At 43.8% G+C, this 25683-nt stretch overlaps 1 protein-coding gene and 1 long non-coding RNA gene across 4 annotated transcripts in view; both read left to right on the top strand.

The window, feature by feature from the left end:
• Positions 1-773: 773 nt before the first annotated feature.
• Positions 774-10109, top strand: LOC110537963. The gene is made up of 3 exons (XR_002475690.2): positions 774-985; positions 9135-9237; positions 9819-10109. It is a non-coding gene; the product is annotated as an uncharacterized LOC110537963 (long non-coding RNA).
• Positions 10110-17063: 6954 nt separating this feature from the next.
• si:dkey-16p21.7 (serine/threonine-protein kinase BRSK2) overlaps positions 17064-25683 on the top strand; it is a 29820-nt gene continuing 21200 nt past the window's right edge. For all 3 annotated transcript variants that reach the window (XM_036938034.1, XM_036938033.1, XM_036938032.1), the window contains exons 1-4: positions 17064-18537; positions 20234-20328; positions 22228-22313; positions 22773-22913. In XM_036938034.1, the coding sequence (XP_036793929.1) occupies positions 18450-18537; positions 20234-20328; positions 22228-22313; positions 22773-22913 (410 nt within the window). In that variant the 5' untranslated portion in view covers positions 17064-18449. The remainder of the gene's footprint in view (positions 18538-20233; positions 20329-22227; positions 22314-22772; positions 22914-25683) is intronic.

Raw genomic sequence — 25683 nt, 5'->3', positions numbered from 1 at the left:
ATAAAGAACAATGATCTGAGCCTTGCTGGTTGAAAACCACATTAGTGTCTGACTTTCGGATTTCTCACATGCACCTCCCTGACTTCACTCCTCGGCAGTCGGTTGCTTTCGCTTTACCACTCAAACACGCCCATTATGTTCCATAGCCTAAACATGCTTGATTTAAAAAAAAACTATTGTATGGACTACTAGTAGTTATAATCTTCGTTTTTAAAAAAAAGTTTAGCTATAGGTTAATTGTAGGAGTCGTGCTTTGCTTACCAACTGAGGTATACGTTATCCATCATTATTTGGGGTGACCTTTTCGGGCATTTACTACAGTGGGTGCGTCATTTCTTGAACAGGCCAGTAGGTGGCACTCGTCCATGGGTCGTGCAGGGATCCTTTCGCTTTGATGGATTTAAAAATGTTTCCTTCTGATGCGCTCAGCGCTCCATATTCGTGTGCGCGCACGGGCCGCGAAACGTGCGCAACAGTTGCGAAGTGCGCGCAAAATTGTACTTTTGCTTTGTCCGCTGCTTTAATCGACGGTTGTCGGTATGGGTTGCCAACTGCCACATCGTTGGTGAATGAATTTTAGGCCTACATGAACATTAAGGGTATCCATCTGGCATTTCATGGTATTTGAAGTGTCGTTTTTAGTCTATTGAACTATTCTCTACTCTACTCCATCTTTCCACTTGATTTATTTTCCCTCTGAACTTTGTCTGGGTCACTGAGCTGCCCCTTATTTTCACATGTGTCCTGCCCCGTTACTTTTTCTCCCCTCCCCTCATGTGTTCACTTGCCCCTCCCACTAACACGCTCCTCTGCTCTCCTCTCCTCTCACTCTCTTCCTCTCTGGAACACTCAACCCACAGGCGTACAGAGGAGACACTCCCACACACAGCAACTCTACAGACATGTCAGACTCCGAGACCGCCGCTCCGGCTGAGGCCCCTGTCCCTGCCGCATGTGCAAGCATCAAGGCGGACCTGGACAAATGGTGAGTGTCCGTACGGACAGATGTGGTTTTCTCTGTTCGTGTCCTCCATTGCCACCGGGGCCAACGTCTCCGGGATGTCCATCCAATGAGTTGGAAGCCATGGATGGACATGGCAAAGCCGCAGTGCTTCAAGTGCATTTCACTTGGAGGTTCCCAGTGTATCCAAGTGGATTTCAGTGTCGAGTTGTGTTTATTTGAAGCGGCTAGTGGAATCCCCCCCACCTCCGTCACTTGCAGGTTTAGAGATAGGCTAAAGTGGTGCATGATGAGCTGATGTCGTGTGGCGTCCTTGTGTTGCGCCATGATAAAATGGTGGAACAGTTGGGTAATGCAGTGCATGGTGATGCAAGAATCCCAATTCCAATGTTCTAAATGTAACTGAATTTAAATTGTCGTTAGGAGAGTGGGGGGTCCTATTGTAGTGTAATGGGGGGTCCGCACGTAGGGGTCTTGGGGGTCAAAGCACGGCAGTCTCTCTCGCACACGCCTGATCGAAGGCAGGGAATTTGCCTACGTCATGTTCTCTCCCGCTCGCTGCCCCACTCCACCCCCCTCGTTATGTTGCCATGTCTGTCCCCGCTCAGCTTCCCTGGCCTTGCTGTGTCAACAGCGCGCTGAGTGAGCGTTAGCCGTCGCTAACTCACTGCTTCATTGTCCCGACAGGTGTGCACCCCCCCGTCCTCCCTCTGCAAGATTAGTGCAGAGTGAAATTATTGCTGGTTTTATCTCTAGAAATGCGTAGACACAGGAGACCTGGGTGTTTGTGTGTGAGGGCTCAATGACAGTGCAATGTCAAAGCCTGGTTCGATGGCTGATGTAACGTGTCTACTCTAGCCTTCAGCGGTTTTCAACTCTGTCAATCTTCACATTGACTTTGCACCAAAACCAAGATGCGTCTTGACCCTTGGTGTTGTATTTGGATGTGTTGTTGCAGGGTTTGGAGCTAGGATAGGCTAGGCTAGGATAGGCTAGGGCCTGGAGTGTCTCAGGCTGTATAGGCCAGATACGTCCTGCCCGATGGGTGTGAGGGATGAGATAAGGGTTTAGGGTGTGGTAGGTTGCAGGGCATGCTAGGGATGGGCTAGGTTGGCTGCTGGATGTAAAGTTTTGTTTTAGTAACATTTTCAGTGGGCCTATAGCGGTCTTGAGTCATGGTGAATTGAATTGTCCTTGCATTAAGTTCCCTGTGTTTGTGGTATGGCACCTTTTATGAATGGAGTGTAGTGTTGATGCATGTTGTAGGCCTTTACTATAGTTCACTTTGCTTCAAGTGCCCTTTTACCTCAGCATTTATACTTTTATAATTTGTACGTTTTGCATTAGGAACTAGATGAAGGATTTCTCAACACTTGGGTCAAGGGCATATATTGCAATTTCTTTTTATAATTATTATATTTTTTTTGTAGTGTACAGCACTTTGGTCTATGCCACAGTAAATCACATCTACTTTGAAAATGAGTCAAGGGCCCTGTGCTGTGTTGGTGCAATTTTTCAGGACACTTTGTTAATCCTACAGGCAACGGTTGTACTGCTAACCTACAGGCCGGGGGTTCTACTGTTTACCTCACGGTCCTTGGGGCTTTTTGTCATCGACGAGCCCAAATGGTACTGTAACCTGGCCCACGTGACGGCAGTGGACCTGCTGAAGGCAGCGTAGCTAGCAGTACCAGAGGGCTGACTGAGTAATCTATACCAGGACGATGTATTTTGAGCTTCCACTCGTGAATCATAAATAGTCATGCATGGATTGGTGTGTAAACGTCCAGGATACCATGTCCGGGTCCTATGGCCGTAGATCATAATCATGTTGCCGACTTCCCTTGGAACTTGCAAACGTACTGTATAAACTTATATGCACAGCTAACTGCAGCCTTCTTGGCTGGCTTGACGTGCCCAAGACATGTCACCTAGAAAGACATGGATTTGTTGGAGTCACCTTGACGGCTTCAAACTCAAACAAATTTCATGTTGGTTACACCTGCATAATCCTTGGTTATCCAGAAGTACACAGAAGTAGGGTCTAGGGGTCAGTTTGGCACTGGGCCAAACAAGTTCCCTGGAAAGCACTGAGCTCAGTTTGTGTCCCCCGGCCTTATCATTCTAGAACCTGCATTGACTGACCTTTGAACCTGGTGTTTGTGTGCTTTGTAGGGGCCTTACTGACCTCCCTGTTACCCGCGGTATGTAGTGTATCTCATAGTCAGGACATGGAGACCTAGAAGTTAGCTGTGTGAATGTGACTCGGATAACTAACGGCCCCTTTAAGCATTAAAATGTTGCAGGATGTCTGCTCCCCGTATGGGTCCTGCTGTGTACTTTGAAATGTGGTTCTGTGGTAACTTTGGTAGTCTTCCTTAACTGTGTGTAACCTGTAAGCCAACACTCTAGCCTTCCACACAGACCCTGGCCTATGGCTTGTATGTAGACGTGTGTGTGCTTGCTCTGCTTGACAGAAAGTATGGTTTACGTGGATGGTATGCACTGTCAATGCAATTCGAGACCCCGTAGCTACAACGGGGTTCCAGCTGGAAACCAACCAAGTCATTTGCAGTTATTTTCTTTATTTTTATCACAGCTTTGATCTTTCTTCTCCTCCTGCTCTGTAGATAATTATTCTGTCCCAGATTACACCCTATTCCCTATATAGTGCATTACTTTTGATCAGAGCCCAGTGAACCATTTGAGACTCAGACAATGTTTTGTGTTGGTCCTAGAATGATATCCCTGTCATTGTGGGCCTTCCCTTAGTTCCCTCCATAGTTGTTCACTCGCAGGCGTCCCAATGCCATTGAACTCTTCACCGTGTCGTGACTTTAGGTCACTCTTAGTTCCCCACTCAGACAGGCCCAGTAACCAACTTCAAAGCTGTTTAAATGTTGGGCGCTGCTCACAAACTGGATGATGTTGGTTTCATGTCCCTACTCTCTTTTCTTTAGTGTACTGGTCTGGATGGTTCCCCCTGCTTTGGTACCCTTTTTTAAGCATCCCTTATTTTCCATTGGGACAGCCTAGCTATGATTTTTCAACACCGATACCGATTATTGGAGGACCAAAAAAATCCGATACCGATTAATCGGACGATTTTTATATATTTGTAATAATGACAATTACAACAATACTGAATGAACAATGAACACTTATTTGAATATAATATGTAAATGAAATCTATTTAGTCTCAATTAAATAATGAAACATGTTCTATTTGGTTTAAATAATGCAAAAACAGTGTTGGAGAGTAAAAGTGCAATATGTGCCATGTAGAAAAACTAATGTTTAAGTTCCTTGCTCAAAACATGAGAACATATGAAAGCTGGTGGTTCAATATTCCCAGTTAAGAAGTTGTAGTTATTATAGGGATTATGACGCGTCGACTTTCTCTCTATACCATTTGTATTTCATATAGCTTTGACTATTGAATGATCTAATAGGCACTATAGTATTGCCAGCCTGATCTCGGGATTTGATAGGCTTGAAGTCATAAACAGCGCTGTGCTTCAAGCATTAACTAGTGATTAACTAGTGATTGTTAAGATTTTTTTTTTTTTATAAGATAAGTTTAACGCTAGCTTGCCTTGGCTCATTGCAGCCACAAGGTCCTTTTGACGCTGCACTCGTGTAACAGGTGGTCAGCCTGCCACGCAGTTTCCTCATTGATTGCAATGTAATCGGCGTCCAAAAACGCCGATTACCGATTTTGATGAACTTGAAATCGGCCCTAATTAATCAGTTGACTTCTACTCCAAACCAATGCTTTTTTTTTTAGTCTGAGTTCTGCAGTCTTGATTGATACTCAGAATTGCGCAGGAGTTCCTTTAGGATACTAACAAGGGAAAGATGTAGTGAAGGGTAAAGGCAGATGCTGTTTGATTGTGAGGCGCTATACAAATTTGACAGTCAAAAGATGGGGACTTTAAATAAGCATATGGTACGTCAACTGAACTGAAGCCTACTGTTCAGATGGGTTAAATGGAAATTTAAATATGGATACTGACTATAGGTATATAACCTCTTACATAGCCTGAATATTATTAACTCTGGCAGAATTAAGCATTTCTTGCAGTTAAATGATACACCAAATGTAGGCAAAATGTATTCTCTACCATAAGCTGCCTATTCAACCACGTTTTAAGGAATTTGTTAGTACGTACAACTGGCCCCACATCCACAGATCATGTGTATGGCATTGTGTGGGCAAGACGTTTGCTGATGTCGACATTGTGAATAGTGCCCCATGGTGGTGGTGGGGTTATGGTATTGGGCAGGCATAAGCTGTGGAAAACTAACACAATTTGCATTTCATAGATTGGTAATATGAATGCACAAAAATACCGTGATGAGATAATGAGGCCCATTTTTAAAAGAAGTTATCTGTAACTAACAAAAGCATATCTGTATTCCCAGTCATGTGAAAGCCATAGATTAGGGCCTAATGAATTTATTTCAATTGACTGATTTTCCTCATGAACTGAAACTCAGAATCTTTGAAATTGTTACATGCTTCATTTATATTTTGGTTCAGTATATTCCCTTGAAACTGATCAAACAGCTGATTTGGAGATTTTGCGCAGTCTTTCACTTTTTATTTTAATGTCATTTCTCCCCGGTCCCTAAACATCTTTGCTCTGCAAAAGATGCAGAGATTACAGAACTTTACCAATGTCAACCAGATTAAAGCATTCATTATATTGATTTATGACATTCTGGTGAACAAGGATGTATTTAGTCTTAGGGTAACATACAGCTGAAGTCGGAAGTTTACATATACCTTAGCCAAATACAGTAACTCAGTTTTTCACAATTCCTGGCATTCAATCAAATAAAAAAATTCCCGGTTTTATGTCAGTTAGGATCACCACTTTATTTTAAGAATGTGAGATGTCAGAATAATAGTAGAGAATTATTTCTTTCAGCTTTTATTTCTTTCATCACATTCCAAATGAGTCAGAAGTTTATATACACTCAATTAATATTTGGTAGCATTGCCTTTAAATTGTTTAACTTGGGTCAAACGTTTTGTGTAGCCTTCCACGAGCTTCCCACAATAAGTTGGGTGAATTTTGGCCCATTCCTCCTGACAGAGCTGGTGTAACTGAGTCAGGTTTGTAGGCCTCCTTGCTCGGCACACACTTTTTCAATTCTGCCCACAAATTTCTATGGAATTGAGGTCAGGGCTTGGTGATGGCCACTCCAATACCTTGACTTTGTTATCCTTAAACCATTTTGGAAGTATGCTTGGGGTCATTGTCCATTTGGAAAACCCATTTGTGACCAAGCTTTAACTTCCTGACTGTCTTGAGATGTTGCTTCAATATATCCACATAATTTTCCTCCCTCATGATGCCATCTATTTTTGAAGTGCACCAATCGCTCCTGCAGCAAGGTACCCCCACAACATCATGCTGCCACCCCCGTGCTTCACGGTTGGGATGGTGTTCTTCGGGTTGCAAGCCTCCCTTTTTCCTTCAAACAAATCGAAGGTCATTATGGCCAAACGGTTCTATTTTGTTTCATCAGACCACAGGACCTTTCTCCAAAAAGTACAATCTTTGTCCCCATGTGCAGTTGCAAACCGTAGTCTGGCTTTTTTATGGCGGTTTTGGTGTGGTTTCTTCCTTGCTTAGCTGTCTTTCAGGTTACGTTGATATAGGATTTGTTTTACTGTGGATATAGATACTTTTGTACCTGTTTCCTCCAGCATCTTCACAAGGTCCTTTGCTGTTCTGGGATTGATTTGCACTTTTCATCTCTAGGAGACAGAACGCATCACCTTCCTGAGCGGTATGATGGCTGCGTGGTCCCATGTTTATACTTGCGTACTATTGTTTGTACAGATGAACGTGGTACCTTCAGGTGTTTGGAAATTGCTCCCGTGGATGAACCAGACTTGTGTGGGTCTACAATTTTTTTTTTTCTGAGGTCTTGGCTGATTTCTTTTGATTTTCCCATGATGTCAAGCAGAGGCACTGAGTTTGAAGGTAGGCCTTGAAATACATCCACAGGTACACCTCCAATTGACTCAAATGATGTCCATTAGCCTATCAGAAGCTTCTAAAGCCATGACATCTTTTTCTGGAATTTTCCAAGCTGTTTAAAGGCACATGCAACTTAGTGTATGAAACTTCTGACCCACTGAAATTGTGATACAGTGAAATCTGTCTAAACAATTGTTGGAAAAACTACTCTCCTAATCGACTTGCCAAAACTACAGTTTGTTAACAAGACATTTTTGGAGTGGCTGAAAAACAAGTTTTAATGACTTCTGACTTCAACTGTTTAATGACAGAAAAGAAGCTGCATGTATCTAATTACAGACAAGTTGACTTAACAGTCTACCAAAATGTTGGACATTATAAGCAGAAACGTATCTAAATCGAACGGGTTATTAGCAATTGCTAATAAACAAACCGCTCACCCATGCACATCTAGTGGCTGGCCGACAGCCCTAAATAATTCACGGGTTATTAGCAATTGCTAATAAACAAACCGCTCACCCATGCACAACTAGTGGCCGGCCGACTGCCTTAAATAATTCACATCTTAATTTCATGATTTTAAAGGCTGTGTTTCCACCAGTCCAACCACCTGATCGGTCATCTTCCTTCCATACAAACCCAGCCCTTGCCACCCTATCCTACCCTCTTTAACTTGCTCTGTGATGCGCCTTAAAGTGGTCGGTGCCCATTGCCATGCCAAAATGGGGGCGGTGCCGTAACGTGACTGATGCCTCCCACCCCCCTCATGTTGTGTGATCGCTATCACGGTGATGTCACCATTCGCTGCCTTTGCAACCTCTATGATGCCCAGAGGTAACACTCTGCGGCAGATGACTCTTGCATGTGTATCACTCAATCCCAAGATTTTAACTTGAAACTATTTTTTTATGTACAGTATATTCAAACCCCAAAAGTTATCCCCTTGGTTCATTCACAAAGGATTCCCCCAATAATTTGTGGCGCTGAAGCCGGACAGAGAGGAGAGTTATGTTCTGTTCAGGCAGCATTATATAACGAAGCCTAATTGGTTTGGTTGACGAGGCCCCGGGCTGTGCCCCACAAGTGGCAGAATGAATGTCTTTCTATCCATCCCTCTTTCCCTTCCCTCCCTCCATTACAGTTCAATGTAATTTCATTATTAAAATGGCTGCCTGTTTTGGGTTTATCCCCCCCTTCCTGCTTCTCATAGGTTTGGTCCAGCCATATCTGTTTTTTTGCACTTCCTCTATGTGGTAAAAGCAGGGGGTGTTTATGGTGGATGGATTATCTGGCCACACAGCCTCAGGGCCAGGTCCTCTGTGCTGCTGCTGTTGGGTCATCTCTGCTGCCTTCGCATCACTTCCCTCCCCCATGCCTCTGCCAAACACACACGTACTCTTATGCATTCAGTGACTTGACACACACTACAGATTCACAAATGACCCTTCTCCCCCCCCCCCCTAGCAACCAGCTGCATAAACCTTTTTAATCTGCAGAAACCAGCTGTGAGTTACATCATAGAGATCAGCCCAGTGACAAGGGGATGGGGTGGGAGGAGGCATGGAACCGGGGGGGGCACCCTGAAATGCACCCTGGTGAGGTAGTGTGGGGTTGCAGACAGCCATGTCAGTCAATCCATCCCCTACTGCAGTCTCTGACCATTGCCCTCCTACCCGTACTTTTCGTCTGATGTCCGCTCTCCCTCACAGATGGGTTTATCTCTCTCTCGCTACCGCCGCCCTCTTTCCCTCGCTCCCTTTCGCCCCATCACCCTAATGCGTTGTGTCAGTGTCTGCCCGCAGTTTGGTGCCGAGTTCCTGAAATAATCTCCCTCAACCAGTCTGCCAACACTCTCTACCTATGTAACCAGTTCACTCCTCCTTTTAGTGAGGGCGGTGTCTGTCTGTATGACCAGTCTGAACCAAGTCAATCTGAGGAATGCCAACATTGTTTAGAAAAGGTCATACTGGGACAGGGTAGGACCAGGAAACTTCAGGGCTGACTGCTTGACGCCAAAACATCTTTAGCTGAGTTAACAGGGATCATTTGGTGCTGAGCTCAATGCCAACCTATCTAAATGCTTCAAAGATCTGTCAAACTGTTACTAGCATTGGAGGAGAGGATCCAAGGTCCCCCACCTCAGAGGTCCTAACCATGTGGTTGTGTTCTCTCTGCAGTGTGAAGGAGGGCGGTGACTGTAAGGATCTGATGGAGGCGTTTGCAGCCTGTCTGAAGAGTGTGGCGGAGGCGTCGTGAGGAGGAGCTAGGCTCACAGGAAATGTAAGTTCACATGCAGTCACTGTGTCCTGATAAGACTCCTAAAACACTAAAGCCAACCTTTGTCCAGTAATGGACTTTCTGTAATATTGGGGCACACTCATGGAATGTGAATTGAATAAGAGGCTGTTGCCTACATACAGACTTGAAATCATTGGCCACTTTAATAAATGGATCACTAATCACTTTAACAATGTTTATATATCTTGGATTACTCATCTCATATGTATATACTGTATTTTATACCATCTACTGCATCTTGCCTTTACCGCTCTGTCATTGCTCGTCCATATATTTATATATATTCTTATTCCATTCCTTTACTTAGATTTATGTGTATTAGGTAGTTGTCGGAACTAGAAGCACAAGCATTTCGCTACACTCGCAATAACATCTGCTAACCATGTGTATGTGACCAATACAATTTGATTTGAATAGCCTGCAGGACCTGGCTTATGGTGTGCCAGCCAGTCTATCCACTCTAGCCAGGAAGGCAGATGTCAAGCCAGTATGACTGAAACCAATTTCTCTCCCCCTCTTTTCTGTTCCTGCACACTTTCTCTCCCTCACTCCTCTCTCTCCAGGTCCACTGCATTGAGTCCTCCATGTTTACCAGTATTCCCTTCTGCACAACGAGCACTGGGCTGAATGATACTGGCGGTGTTCGGCGCCTGGCAGAAACCCTCCACCTCTTACCTACCCCCCCCTCGAAGTTTAAATGGTGTCTTCCGATTTGTATCCCCTGCTCCCACCGTGGCTGAGTACATCCATTGGTAGACAATTCCCAGATAGCCCTTGGGTTTTATGTAAGTTGTCCACTTGAGATGCATACATTTAAAATGGAATAATAAAGTCTAAAAGAAATTGGTATAACATTTTGCGTCTTGCTTTGCTTCTCTTTTTTAAATGTGATGTGAAATGTCATTCTGGTTTCTTTGAACAGGTTTTGTAACGTCAACAGGTTGGTTGTTGAGCAACAAAAGCGACGCTTGCGAAACTATGGGGCAAAACAGACTTTGTTGGCTTAGTTTCCATGCCAACAATCTGTTTAGTCTCCAATGTTTATTGAAAACCTAATGAGCACTTGTCTCTTAAATACATCGTTACAGTTGCTGGTTGGCTAGCTAGCGAATTTGAGCCATATTAGCATAGATGTGACATCAGTCAAAACAAGACCACGGTAATCAAGAACTAGGTGAAACGAGCCACTGACGATTCCTCCCCTCCCCCATGGCAGCTTCTTGTCATAGTCACGACACACAGACCTCTTCCCCACTGAAGTGTGCTCATTGTTATCCTGCCGTTGTCGGCTAGCCCGTCTCTACAGTTTCATGTTCTGAATTGGGCTATGGCTTTGGGTTTTTAGACCTGTTGCAGACCAGGGCCCCTATTTATAAAGCTTCTCAGGAGTGCTGATCTAGGATCAGTTTTGCCTTAGTGCCTAATGAATAAGATTAGAGGGGGGACCTGATCCTACATCACAACTCCTACTCTGAGGTGCTTCATGAATACGGGCTCAGACCATCAAAAGCTGGTGAATGTGTCTAATTTGAAGACGTCGTCGCTCTTTGCACTTTAAGATTCAACTCTTTAATCCGAAAGCGTTTGAACCTGGGACTATTCTGTCTCTTTGTAATGGGTTTAAAGGACCAGGAGATGAGATATAAACCCTTAATTTGACTAATGCAGTTAAGCCTTAATCTGTCAAATGCGACTGATGCACTCTTAATTCTCACGGATTACATGAACGCACTCTGAACTAGGCACACAGAGCCTGCATCCTCATTTTCCACAACTGTACACTTGCTCTTTCTCGTATGGATTGAGCAATGGTGTAAACTGACTCCAGCTAATGCTTGTACCAATCATATGCTTTTAAAAACATGCTGGGGAAAAGTGCAAGTACACTTCTGGAAAAGGGTGTAGAACTGACTCGGCCACACACTGCACAGGATCAATGGGTCCTGACATTGAGGGTTAAGTGCATATGTGTTTGTCCTGCAGATTGGCTGAAGGCCCAGAGGTGGGTGAGGTTGGGTTCAGGAAGGTATGACACACACTTTCTATGGTGTGTGTGTGAGTAGACTCCAAGGATAATTGGGGTGTGAGTACATGAAAGTGTCAATCTAACCCACGGGGCTCCAGAATCAGACAGCTGATGGGGGAGAGAGATGGGACCGCATGCAAGGAATGTGTGATGTAAGGAAGGTATGAGTGTGAAGGGGGCTGGGCAGTGGGACATAGCACAACACATAACTAGGAGCGCCACATGTGGACGCCAGACCATGAAGTCTTAGACTATCTCTTGTGATTTGATATCTGTAAATGTGAGTTAAATGCTCTGAACGGCGTGTGTGAGAAAGGAGAAACACTAGCTATGGATTAGGGTTAGTATGCATGTGTGAACTGTATGGGAGAGGAGATATTGCCATGTAGGTGGTGGGACTGTACTTGCATGTGAGGGATAGAGGGTGTGTGTGTGTAACAACTTCTTTCCCCGGAATGTTCCATGTGAAAGAACATACCTTTACTACCCCCCCCCCCTCCTGACACACAAACCACTCACCCTGAGGGGTATCCTATGAAACAGGTTTGAGGAGTTAACAAGGCAACTTTGGTCAACTTGGGATAGCCAGGTAAATTTCTATGGCAACATATCCTTCAGAACTAACCAGCTCCGGGGCAGGCTAACTCCACTTACCCTGAATGAAATGTCTGGACCATGAGTTGAGAACCATTTGAAATCAGATTGCCTCCCTCTTGCAAAGATTGCATCATCTACCCTTGATTTGAGGAAGACTGATTCAATATTGTATTAATCAAATGTTTTGTGTAATTTTTTTTTTACAATATATAACTTTGCAAATGTAGTAATGACGGAATACATTTTAAACTTCACGCACAGTATGACTTAAGGAATGGGGAAAAAAGGTGTGCATTGATAAGCAGACAAGTCAGCATTAAGGATAAGAAATAAAATAAAGATTCGTTTTAATTACGGCACAAATTAAAATGTGGCACTGACTCGCCCATGGATTGACGTTTCAGCATTGTCTCAACGAAGAGTTCGGCGTTTGATTAGCCATGTGCAACATGCTAGGGTTAGCGGCAGGTGGCCGCGCAATATCCACCGTCGTAGTAAGGATGAAGCCTGAATTGGAAGGTGAAGCTAACTGAAGCTGGTTAGCTTTAAAAAAAACCTGAGTAGATCTAACTTGCTTCGTATACCCCGTAGGACAGCGCTCAATCCAGACATATTTACTCTAACCTCACTGGACCCCTGGATCTTCAGTGGGACTCCTATGCCTGAATGGAATTTTACTGAGGGAGGAGATATTTCGGTTCATCCCAGAGTTATGTGTCAGGGAGGCATATGGGAAGGGGGCGTTGAGAAGGGGTGGGATGGTCTATGTGGACGGGGATACATACTGTAACGAAATCGACTCTGCCGCACGAGCATGCTTTTGCGGCACAATCGATAGCGCGCCAGACCTCGGGCTAGAAGGTCGAGGGTTCGAGACCTGCTCCCTGCTGTTTCATTACAATATCATTTAAACCGCCCGCTGGTCAACTTTCCCCCGGGACTTTAAAAGGGATAGGGGTAAACAGTAGTACACTTGCTTGACTTGACTGGGGATAAAGACGCGGGGAGCCCACGTTACTGGGAGGTAGTGCTGGGCGATATGGACAAAATATCATATCACGCTATTTTAAAGAAATGTTGACGATATTTTATGTTTTTAAACTATAACATTTCTAAAATGTCTTTATAAGTAGTGCATGACCTCGGGGTGGCAACACATACATTCTACATGATTTCAATGGGTCCTTCTCCATTCTGATTGTTTTATACTGTTCAATTCAACTTCAACCCAATATATATATTTTTTTGCATTTTCATACATTTCTGCATTTCCTGCACTCATTTGAGATCATTTCCACACTGCCATGTAGGGCTGCACGATATGGGCAAACAATCTCAAACGTATTTTGTACCTAATGTTGCAATAGCCATTTGACTTGTGATTTGGAGCAAAAACTTAGGTGAAATGTTGGAATCATGGACATATAATTATTATTCTAATTCATAGTTAGAATATGATAGTGGGCACTTTGAATAGTGTTGTTTGACATGAAGGCGAATGAAAATGCCAGGGAGGAGTTATTGTGATAGGGTAGGAACCAAAATGTTTTTTTTTTAGGAACCAAGTTGTTGATAAATGCTTCCTAGGGAACCCTATAATCTTTGGCTACATTGTGTGTTTTCACTTGGCTAGTTCATGTAGCTAACACATTAATGCTTTTTGTATTCCTCTTTGATTTAGAAGGTACTGTTGCGCAAACAACATGCTGATTTAGGTCTACATCATCACTGCTATTATCAGGCTGTATAAGTAATTATGTTTGCTCCGACTCAGTACATGTATTAGCTAGCTACCTAGCGATTAGCATTATCGGCTAACAAGATGTAGGCCCAACTTGCTAAGAACAGACAAACTAGCTGTTTGCAGATGTAAGAAACATACTAATAGTGTAATTATAGAATACTACTGGATTTATATGAAGAGGGAAAAGCGAAAACAACATTGTTGCAATGCGCTGCATTGACGGTGCAGATTGAGCGCAACACATGCGCTCGTTGAGTGACAGGGGGCGGGGCTAGTTCTGTGTGGAAAGCGGCATAGGGGGAGAGCGGAGAGGGATGACTCAAGTAAGCGAAGTAAATTATAAAAATGGACGTTAAACACGGCTTATCACATATAACAAACCAAACATTCAAATACCGTTATAGAAGGTCAAGTAAAAACTCAAACCGATCCATGCGTCAATACTGGTATATCGTAAAATACAGTATACTGCTCAGCCCTACTGGGAGGTGGTAGTGTATGTGGTAGGTACCATTTTAAGCTCCCCGCTGGTCTATTAGGGCACATAGTAGTAGCCTACACCAAGCTTAAAAAAAAAAAAACTTTATTTAACTAGGCAAGTCAGTTAAGAACACATTCTTATTTACAATGACGGCGTACCGAGGAACAATGGGTTAACTGCCTTGTTCAGACCTAGAACAACAGTTATTTTTACCTTGTCCGCTCAGGGATTCAATCCAGCAACCTTTTGGTTACTGGCCCAATGCTCAAACCACTAGGTTACCTGCTGCTTGACCTGACTGGTCAACAGTCTGAACTCTATCGGTTGTTGAGAAGGATTCGTTGTAAAGACACTAACAGGATTAATTTATTACTGTCTGTGGATACACAGGGAATAAGAAGACTTCAATCAATTACACCAGTGGTCACCAACCTCAAAACATGACTTACATATTATTTATATTAACCTAATAAAACAGTTATGCCACCAGACACACATAACTGCACCACCTATCACACTTTCACAAAATGCATGAAGACATTGCTAAAGGTCAATCAGGTTTGTGATCATAATCCCTAGCTGTGTATTGCCACTTTCCATGTTGTCTGTTGTCTGTGAGGTGTGGAAACACTTTGTTGCTTTTATGAATTTTGTCTTGCTGCTTTTTGTTCTATGTTGCTCTATCTGTATGCTACGTCTTGCTTGTCCTATGTTGCTCTGCGTGTATGCTATGTCTTGCTTGTCCTATGTTGCTCTGCGTGTGCTCACTGCTCAATGATTGTCTATATTGTAATTGTTTTTACCTGCCCAGGGACTGCGGTTGAAATTAGCAGGCTGACTAAAACCGGCACTTTTACTGAAACGTTGATTAATGTGCACTGTCCCTGTAAAAAATAAACTCAAACTCAATCAGTTCTGTAGGAATTCGGTTTGTGCAGTAGGCCTAACGGATTAACACAGCATATTGGCCATATATGCCAGCGATGTTCTTCTCAGACCATTTTTTATTTTACCGGACTGATGTGCCTTGCGGAGCTCTAGAAAAGATGCCTGAGTTTCCGTCTTGAAATTCCGAGTTGGATGACCGTTCAAAACTATTTATTCCCAGTCTGATCTAGTTTTTTTTCTCCCGAGAACCCAGTTGTCTTGAACGCACTGAAGTAGAAGATTTAAAAAATGCCCAGTTTTGAACACGGCATTAGTCTCAGCGGAGGTAGGGAGATAGCAGCAGAGGGTCCACCTCTGACGGTCACTGCTCTCTCCTTCGGTTCCTCTCCTCCCGTTAGACTGAGCAAAGAGCGGACACCGTCTTCCACCTGATGGCGAAACTCGAGCCGCATCTATGACCAGAGAAAGTGAAATATTCATTGATATTAAAATAGACATAAGCTGCTATAATACAATACAATACAATAATACAAACGCTGGGCTATCTATACACTTGGCTACTCATCCATTGCATCTGCCGTTTTATATTTTGTAATAGTGATTAATAACTGTGTTTACAGTGCCGAATCAAAACTTACTCATAAAAACAGCAGCTATTTGCTGTATTATTTGACGGTCTCTCTGGTCATGTTTTTAAAAGTCATGAAATCAAACTTCGCTGTTGCCGGGTCTTCGAAGCTGTTGGCACGGTGATTTGAGCAATCCAATTGGCCAGCAACAGTAGGCGCACTCGATTTAGCCACAGATCTGCCGGTTCGCCTGATAGGGCGAGTTTGTGTTTTCAGACAAATTGAATGGTTCCAAATGGAGACACTTTACCTACCTGGGCTGCGTTTCAAACTCAAAGTAGACAGCCCTCGGGCCTAAACCCTCAGCCCTTGGGGGAATCCCCGTGGCCATATTTGTCGTCGGTCCAAATGATTAGCCAAGCAAGGGAAGTTTGCAACGTAAGCCCCTCAGCCCTCGTTTTTAACGGGGTCTGCGAGTGTACAATTATTTTCTCTTCGGACCTGAAACGCCCCATAATTTAATTCGTGTTGGGAATGCAGCCCTGGTGCGCAGGGCTTCTGAATCAACTGCAGATCGACCATTTGGTGACCACTGAATTACACCTTCATGTCATCTGCCTGTTCATATAGTCTGACTCCTGGTGGTTATGAAGAGAACTGCAGTAAAAATAAATGTGCACCTTCTGCCCACTCAAACGTATACAGGCCATATGGTATAGGTAGGAATTTGATGTTGTCAGTCCATGTATTTCACACAAAGTATCATTATATTCACACACTGTAAACGATCCACTGTGTCACTAATAATAAGTCCATCATCTCAAATAATAACAATTGGGCCAATAAATCAATAAAAAATTATCTCATTAAGTCATGCAATGAAATTAATATTGTAAATTACTTTCTGCCAAGTCAGCGCTATGAGCAAGTACTACACCCTTTGTACAAACGCGGAACTGCATGACGGTGTGGCAACATGCTATGCCTATTAGCCTATTATTAATGGCTATTGGTATCCATTCGCTAAGACTGTTCATGCATCTAATGAGAGAAACTAGACACGCGTGAGATGAATAATATATATCTGTCTGATTTGACCAATCAATAGGCTAGATCAAGAGAAACATACTTTTAGTTAAACACTTGTAAATGACCGTATTACATTTTGTGTTGCCTGGGATGAAATAAGAAAGACGTGGAAATGGACCAAAGAGGGACGTACAAAAACTATTAAAAGGAAGTAAATTAATCGGTTTGTTATTCTATACTATTCTACAAGAACATTCAACAACAAGTGCATCTTCTTTTCTTTACACTATTAGATGTCGGAAAGGGTATTTTCATGTGTTTCCCCCTCAGCCCTTCAAAAGTTGGTGTGTTTGAGTACAGAAGTAGGTGAGCGAACAGGAGGCGACGGAAAGCATATTTTAAGGAGAGGCAGACGGGGGAAAAGGATGGGGTGGAGGAGAGAAAAGAAGGGGGGGGGGGGGGGCGGAACGGAACCCGGATGCTGATGCTGCCGTATCGTATGAGGAGGAGAAGAAGAGGGGAGAGAGAAAAAAATAACGTGTTTTTTTGCGGCCAGAAGGGAGGCTATCCCGTGATGGATTGTGGATGCAAAGAACTTCGACAGACAAGCAGATATTTTTCGAATCGCTTTTGAAGCTGCATCTTTCTGCACAAGGACGCCGGTGAAGGATGATTCTTGGAACCAGCCGCGACAGGAGCGCGAGCGGGGATGGTGTGATATGTCCATAGACGGCGAGGGAGGGAGGGGAGAGTGCACGGGAAAGAAAGAGGGAGGGAGGAGAGTACTACGCCAGCTAAATATGCTTTTTTTTTTTTTTTTTGTAGAACCACGATGTATTACAACCATCCAATCGAGCGTTTCACATAAATAGAGAAAACGATTATTTCTCGAAAGAAAAATAACATTTTGGTCTGAACAGAAACGCAAAGTGAAATTGTTGACAGACGTTGACTGGGGGAATACAGATTGAGAGAAGTCTAGGCTAGTCCGAACGGGTGCGGATAGCAGGGTGGCTGTTTTGACGCTCTGTTACCCTCTATTTCCTGATACCAGGCCCTGGGATAATCCGAAGAGTGCACCGGATATTGGGAAAACCACCCCTCTGAGGCTATAACGGAAAATTACTATTCATATAGCCTGAAGGACGGAGCAGAGATAGTCTACATACCAAAATGAGACAAAAAGAGGTGGAGGAAGACACAAATATGTTACGATGATAAGATTCTTTACAAATGTCGTTATTATGTTATTATAAGGATCACTTATGACAGCATCGGGTGTAGGCTATGAGGTGCAGAATTGTGTGCAATCTAGCCGTTAAATTGAGCCTATCTGATGAAATAGTTTTTGATAGGCTATTCCAGCTGCTTACATCTATCTGTCTATACCAATATGAACAATAGGACACATTTATTACGTCTATTGTTAATAATAATTGTAATTCATAATAACTTCCGTTATTTTGGACTTCTCAAATATGCACCTGTCAAAATCTCCGTACGAGTTTCCCTCTTCCACTTTCTAACGTCCCCTTGTTTCATTCCTGTTTAGTCAATTCACGGTCGTTGATAATAAACTTGAGTTTACCGAATTTATATGACGGAAAATGTATGCAATAGCCGCATAGAAAAGGGCAAGTGCACGGGAGTAGCCCTGCCGAGACTATAGGCCACGATATTGTCATCACGACTACAACCGCTCTCTCCATTCCTCCCTGTGACAACATCGCTAGGCGTCTGTAATGTTATTACCGCGGAGCCGTTCTGCCGCCAGGACCGACAGCTATACATTCCTCCTGAAAAAAACTGTGAGTTGATCTCCTTATCATCATATCATTTCGCTTTCAACGCACGGACATCATGACAAGCAAGGAGCTGTCCGTAGGCCAGTCGGCCCAATACGTCGGGCCTTACCGGTTGGAGAAAACCCTTGGGAAGGGGCAGACGGGTAAGTGTACTTCCACCGCTCCCTTTAAACTCATCACCATGCGCAAAAGCTGTTATTATCAATGCATGGTAGATTAAAATAGTCACGTCTGTAACTATTGATGTATATTAGGCCGAGAAATACAATTGGTTGTCTAAAGAGTCCGCTCTATGTGCGCCTGGACATGATGTCCTCAGTATTAATATGTGTGTGTATGTGATGTATGTCACAGTAGTGCAAGCAACTCACACGAACGGGCCGATATGCCCCGATAGTCTTGCCATTTGCAAATATCCGGGATCAGTAATGTCAAGCATGCGATCACAGCTTTTACGTGTGTATGATGTTGCATGTAATGTTTTTTTTTGTTGTTGTGAGAGTAGCCGTGTGCGTGTTGTCTGCTTGTTTGTGTATGGTGTCTGTGTCCTTCAGGAATGAATCCATGTGTCTCTGAGGCGTGCGTCTCATTGACAGTAACAGTACAGGGGTTGGACACAGTCTGGCCGATCTCGGTATCTTTAATCTCCTGGTGCTCTGAAGTCTAACTAACTAACTAACTAACTAACTAACTAACTAACTAACCGGTCACAGATTAAGCCTAGTCCAGGGCTAAAGGGAATCGTCATTCTCCATTGAAACAGCGTTTTAAATCCAGGATTAGGTTTCATTTGTGTCTGGTAAATACCTTCATATTGGAGCGAAGTGACGGAGGCGGAGGCCAGAGTAAAGTAGGCCCCTCGACAGCGGAGACTTGGACTAGCAGATTGAACTGATCTAATAAGGGCAGATGTACCGCGCTCAGATTGAGCCTGTTCTCTATTCCTGGACTAAAACAACACTCTCTCCCCACTGGAGCTTTTTTAATCTAGGAGTAGACTTAATCCTGGTCTGGGAATCTGTCCCTCGGTAGACTCGTTCAGACCTGTGTAGACTGACCAGCTGGCATGAATGGACATCGATGGAGAAGACTGAAATTGCTTGGTTTATTGTGGAGGTTTTGGCGAGTATCGGATGTCAGTGCTGAGAACAGGCTGGTGTAGCCTTAGTTTGATTGAACTGGTTGAACCATAGACAGGACGGCGTAGACTGCAGTCGCTGAATTAGGCCATTGGGTTCTGCCTAGTCAAGTAGATATGGTATGGGCGAGGCCATGCTCCACCCGTGTCCCCTGTATGGGTTCTGGCTCACTTGTTGTGAATGAGAATGGAGCCGTGTTGAAAGTAAAGGAGAATCAAAACGAACGAGACAAACTCAAAGCTTTTCTCTCTCTCCCCATCTCCTCTCCTCCTACGCCCTCCCTCTCTCCTTCTCTCCCTCTCTCCCTCTCTCCCTCCCCCCATTTCCTCTCCTCCTCCGCCCTCTCTCTCTCTCTCTCTCTCTCTCTCTCTCTCTCTCTCTCTCTCTCCCTCTCTCCTTCTCTCCCTCTCTCCCTCTCTCCCTCCCCCCATTTCCTCTCCTCCTCCGCCCTCTCTCTCTCTCTCTCTCTCTCTCTCTCTCTCTCTCTCTCTCTCTCTCTCTCTCTCTCTCTCTCTCTCTCTCTCTCTCTCTCTCTCTCTCTCTCTCTCTCTCTCTCTCTCTCTCTCTCTCTCTCTCTCTCTCTCTCTCTCTCTCTCTCTCTCTCTCTCTCTCTCTCTCTCTCTCTCTCTCTCTCTCTCTCTCTCTCTCTCTCTCTCTCTCTCTCTCTCTCTCTCTCTCTCTCTCTCTCTCTCTCTCTCAGGTTTGGTGAAGCTGGGAGTCCACTGTATCACGGGACAGAAGGTGGCCATAAAGATTGTGAACCGAGAGAAGCTGTCTGAGTCTGTCCTCATGAAGGTATGAGCCCAGAGAAGCTGCCTGTGTCCCAAATGGCACCCGTATTCCCCGTCAGCGTGCACTTCACGGCGAATAAGGTGCCAATTGGGACTCAGAGGCTCTCAGAGTCTGTCCTTCTGAAGGTCCAGTAGCCTACAGAGAGAGCCATGAGCCTGCTATTAGGCATTTGTAGGAGCACATTATATAGACCAGCCAGCGTGCTGTCGTTAATAATGAATGTAGTTTGACATCCAATATGTCATCAGCTTCTTCTTCCTCTTTGGTTCTTCTTTTGTATTCTACTTCTGGGGTAGAAGAGGTGTGTGTATAGGCTATGCACTGTGTGTTCACAAGCTCTTTCTGTCACATGCGCTCACTGGCGCTCGCTCTCTATCGATCTCTTGCTATCTCTCGCTTCCGGACTTGCTCCTGCTGTCTTTATCTCCTCTCAATCTCGCTCGCTCTCTCTCCTCTGTTTGTACCTCCTCTCTCTCTCTCTCTCTCTCTCTCTCTCTCTCTCCTCTGTTTGTACCTCCTCTCTCTCTCTCTCTCTCCTCTGTTCGTACCTCCTCTCTCTCTCTCTCTCTCTCGCTCTCTCTCTCTCTCTCTCTCTCTCTCTCTCTCTCTCTCTCTCTCTCTCTCCTCTCTGTTCGTACCTCTCCTCTCTCTCGTACCTCCTCTCTCTCTACTTCCTCTCTCTCTCTCTCCCTCCTCTCTGTTCGTACCTCTTCTTTCTCGCTCTCTCTCTCTCCTCTGTTCGTACCTCCTCTCTCTCTCTCTCTCTCTCTCTCTCTCTCTCTCTCTCTCTCTCTCTTTCTCTCTCTCTCCTCTCTGTTCTCACCTCCTCTCTCTCTACCTCCTCTCTGTTCGTGCTTCCCCCCTCTCTCTCTCTCTCTTCCTCCTCGCTCTCTCTCTTTTTCTCTCTCTCTTCCTCCTCTCCGTTCGTACCCCCCCCTCTCTCTCTCCTCTCTGTTCGTACCTCCCCTCTCTCTCTAATTCCTCTCTGTTCGTAACCCCTCTCTCTCTCTCTCTCTGTTCGTAACTCCTCTCTCTACCTCCTCTCTGTTCGTACCTCCTCTCTCTCTCTCTCTCTCTTTTTCTCTCTCTCTTCCTCCTCTCCGTTCGTAACCCCTCTCTCTCTCTCTCTCTGTTCGTAACTCCTCTCTCTACCTCCTCTCTGTTCGTACCTCCTCTCTCTCTCTCTCTCTCTCTCTCTCTCTCTCTCTCTCTACCTCCTCTCTGTTCGTACCTCCTCTCTCTCTACCTCCTCTCCATTCGTACCCCCCCTCTCTCTCTCTCCTCTCTATTCATACCTCCTCTCTCCTCTCTGTTCGTAACTCCTCTCTCTCTCTCTCTCTCTCTCTCTAATTCCTCTCTGTTCGTACCTCCTATCTCTCTCTCTCTCGCTCTCCTCTTTGTTCATACCTCCTCTCTCTACCTCCTCTCCGTTCGTACCCCCCCTCTCTCTCTCTCTCTCCTCTTTGATCGTACCTCCTCTCTCTCTCTAGTTCCTAGCTGTTCGTACCCCCCCCCCCTCTCTCTCTCTCTGTCCGTAACTCCTCTCACTCTCTACCTCCTCTCTGTTCGTACCTCCTCTCTCTCTCTCTCTCTCTCCTCTCTGTTTGTAACTCCTCTCTCTCGCACTCTCTCTCCCTCTCTCTCCTCTCTGTTTGTAACTCTCCTCTCTCTCTCTCTCTCTCTCTCTCCTCTCTGTTTGCAACTCCTCTCTCTCTCTCTCTCTCCTCACTGTTTGTAACTCCTCTCTCTTTCTCTCTCTCTCTCCTCTCTCTCCTTTCTGTTCGTAACTTCTCTCTCTCCTCTCTGTTCGTAACTTCTCTCTCTCTCTCCTCTCTGTTCGTAACTCCTCTCTCTCTCTCCTCTCTGTTCGTAACTCTTCTTTCTCTCTCTCTCTGTCTCCAGGTGGAGAGGGAGATAGCTATACTAAAACTAATAGAGCACCCTCATGTGCTGAAGCTGCATGATGTTTATGAGAATAACAAATACCTGTAAGTATATTATCCTCTTTTCTCACCCACATTCTTTCTCCCTCTCTTTCTGCCTGTCTCTTCTACTATACCAAAACTCAATAATATAATAATATACTAATATACTGTGCGTGAGTGTGTGCATGCATGTGTATGTGTGTGCGCGCACGTATGTGTGAGTGATAATTGGTGCTGTACTGAACGTGTGACATTATGAACAGGCCTATACATGTTTAAGCATGTACACATCAAAGTGTGTGAGAGTATGACCATGTACAGTGGGGGAATTAGTTTGTTATTATTATATGCTGAAACATACAGTATTTGATTCCTCCCTTTCCCTCCCTCCCTCCCTCCCTCCCTCCCTCCCTCCCTCCCTCCCTCCCTCCCTCCCTCCCTCCCTCCCTCCCTCCCTCCCTTTCCCTCCCTCCCTTTCCCTCCCTCCCTCCCTCCCTCCCTCCCTCCCTCCCTCCCTCCCAGGTATCTGGTGTTGGAACATGTCTCAGGAGGAGAGTTATTTGACTACCTGGTGAAGAAGGGCAGACTGACGCCTAAAGAGGCCAGGAAGTTCTTCAGACAGATCATCTCAGCGCTGGACTTCTGCCACAGTCACTCTATATGGTCAGACACTACAGTAATAAATACACAGTCACTCTATATGGTCAGAGACTACAGTAATATATACACAGTCACTCTATATGGTCAGACAGTACAACAATATCCTGTATACAGCAATATATACACAGTCACTCTATATGGTCAGACACTACAGTAATATCCTGTATACAGCAATATGTACACAGTCACTCTATATGGTCAGCCACTACATCAATATCCTGTTTACAGCAATATGTACACAGTCACTCTATATGGTCAGACACTACAGCAATATATACACAGTCACTCTATATGGTCAGACACTACAGCAATATATACACAGTCACTCTATATGGTCAGACACTACAGCAATATATACACAGTCACTCTATATGGTCAGACACTACAGTAATATATACACAGTCACTCTATATGGTCAGACACTACAGCAATATACTGTATACAGCAATATGTACACAGTCACTCTATATGGTCAGACACTACAGAAATATACTGTATACAGCAATATGTACACAGTCACTCTATATGGTCAGACACTACAGTAATATACGGTATACAACAATATATACACAGTCACTCTATATGGTCAGACACTACAGTAATATACTGTATACAACAATATATACACAGTCACTCTATATGGTCAGACACTACAGCAATATACTGTATACAGCAATATGTACACAGTCACTCTATATGGTCAGACACTACAGCAATATCCTGTATACAGCAATATGTACACAGTCACTCTATATGGTCAGACACTACAGCAATATGTACACAGTCACTCTATATGGTCAGACACTACAGAAATATATAAACAGTCACTCTATATGGTCAGACACTACAGCAATATCTACACAGTCACTCTATGTGGTCAGACACTACAGTAATATATACACAGTCACTCTATATGGTCAGACACTACAGCAATATGTACACAGTCACTCTATATGGTCAGACACTACAGTAATATACTGTATACAGCAACATGCACACAGTCACTCTATATGGTCAGACACTACAGTAATATACTGTATACAACAATATATACACAGTCACTCTATATGGTCAGACACTACAGTAATATACGGTATACACCAATATGTACACAGTCACTCTATATGGTCAGACACTACAGAAATATATACACAGTCACTCTATATGGTCAGACACTACAGCAATATGTACACAGTCACTCTATATGGTCAGACACTACAGCAATATATACACAGTCACTCTAAATGGTCAGACACTACAGAAATATATACACAGTCACTCTATATGGTCAGACACTACAGCAATATATACACAGTCACTCTATGTGGTCAGACACTACAGAAATATATACACAGTCACTCTATATGGTCAGACACTACAGCAATATGTACACAGTCACTCTATATGGTCAGACACTACAGCAATATGTACACAGTCACTCTATATGGTCAGACACTACAGCAATATATACACAGTCACTCTAAATGGTCAGACACTACAGAAATATATACACAGTCACTCTATATGGTCAGACACTACAGCAATATATACACAGTCACTCTATGTGGTCAGACACTACAGCAGTATGTACACAGTCACTCTATATGGTCAGACACTACAGAAATATATACACAATCACTCTATATTGTCAGACACTACAGAAATATATACACAGTCACTCTATACGGCCAGACACTACAATAATATACTGTATACAGCAACATATACACAGTCACTCTATATGGTCAGACACTACAGCAATATATACACAGTCACTCTATGTGGTCAGACACTACAGAACTATGTACACATTCACTCTATATGGTCAGACACTACAGAACTATGTACACAGTCACTATATGGTCAGGCACTACAGAAATATATACACAGTCACTATATGGTCAGACAGTACAGCAATATATACACAGTCACTCTATGTGGTCAGACACTACAGAACTATGTACACATTCACTCTATATGGTCAGACACTACAGAACTATGTACACAGACACTATATGGTCAGGCACTACAGAAATATATACACAGTCACTATATGGTCAGACAGTACAGCAATATATACACAGTCACTCTATGTGGTCAGACACTACAGAACTATGTACACATTCACTCTATATGGTCAGACACTACAGAACTATGTACACAGTCACTATATGGTCAGGCACTACAGAACTATGTACACAGTCACTATATGGTCAGGCACTACGGTAATATACTGTATACAGCAACATGTACACTGTCACTCTATATGGTCAGGCACTACGGTAATATACTGTATACAGCAACATGTACACTGTCACTCTATATGGTCAGACACTACAGAAATATATACACAGTCACTATATGGTCAGGCACTACAGAAATATATACACAGTCACTCTATATGGTCAGGCACTACAGAAATATATACACAGTCACTATATGGTCAGGCACTACGGTAATATACTGTATACAGCAACATGTACACTGTCACTCTATATGGTCAGACACTACAGCAATATACTGTATACAGCAATATGTACACAGTCACTCTATATGGTCAGACACTACAGCACCATACTGTATACAGCAGTATGTACACAGTCACTCTATATGGTCAGACACTACAGAAATATATACACAGTCACTCTATATGGTCAGACACTACAGAAATATATACACAGTCACTCTATATGGTCAGACACTACAGAAGTATATACACAGTCACTCTATATGGTCAGACACTACAGCAGTATATACAGAGTCACTCTATATG

Source organism: Oncorhynchus mykiss, chromosome 12, assembly GCF_013265735.2.
Source record: "Oncorhynchus mykiss isolate Arlee chromosome 12, USDA_OmykA_1.1, whole genome shotgun sequence".
In the NCBI taxonomy this organism is placed as follows: Eukaryota; Metazoa; Chordata; class Actinopteri; order Salmoniformes; family Salmonidae; genus Oncorhynchus; species Oncorhynchus mykiss.
Note: the sequence above shows the minus strand (reverse complement) of the source record. Positions and strands in the feature narration are given on the sequence as shown.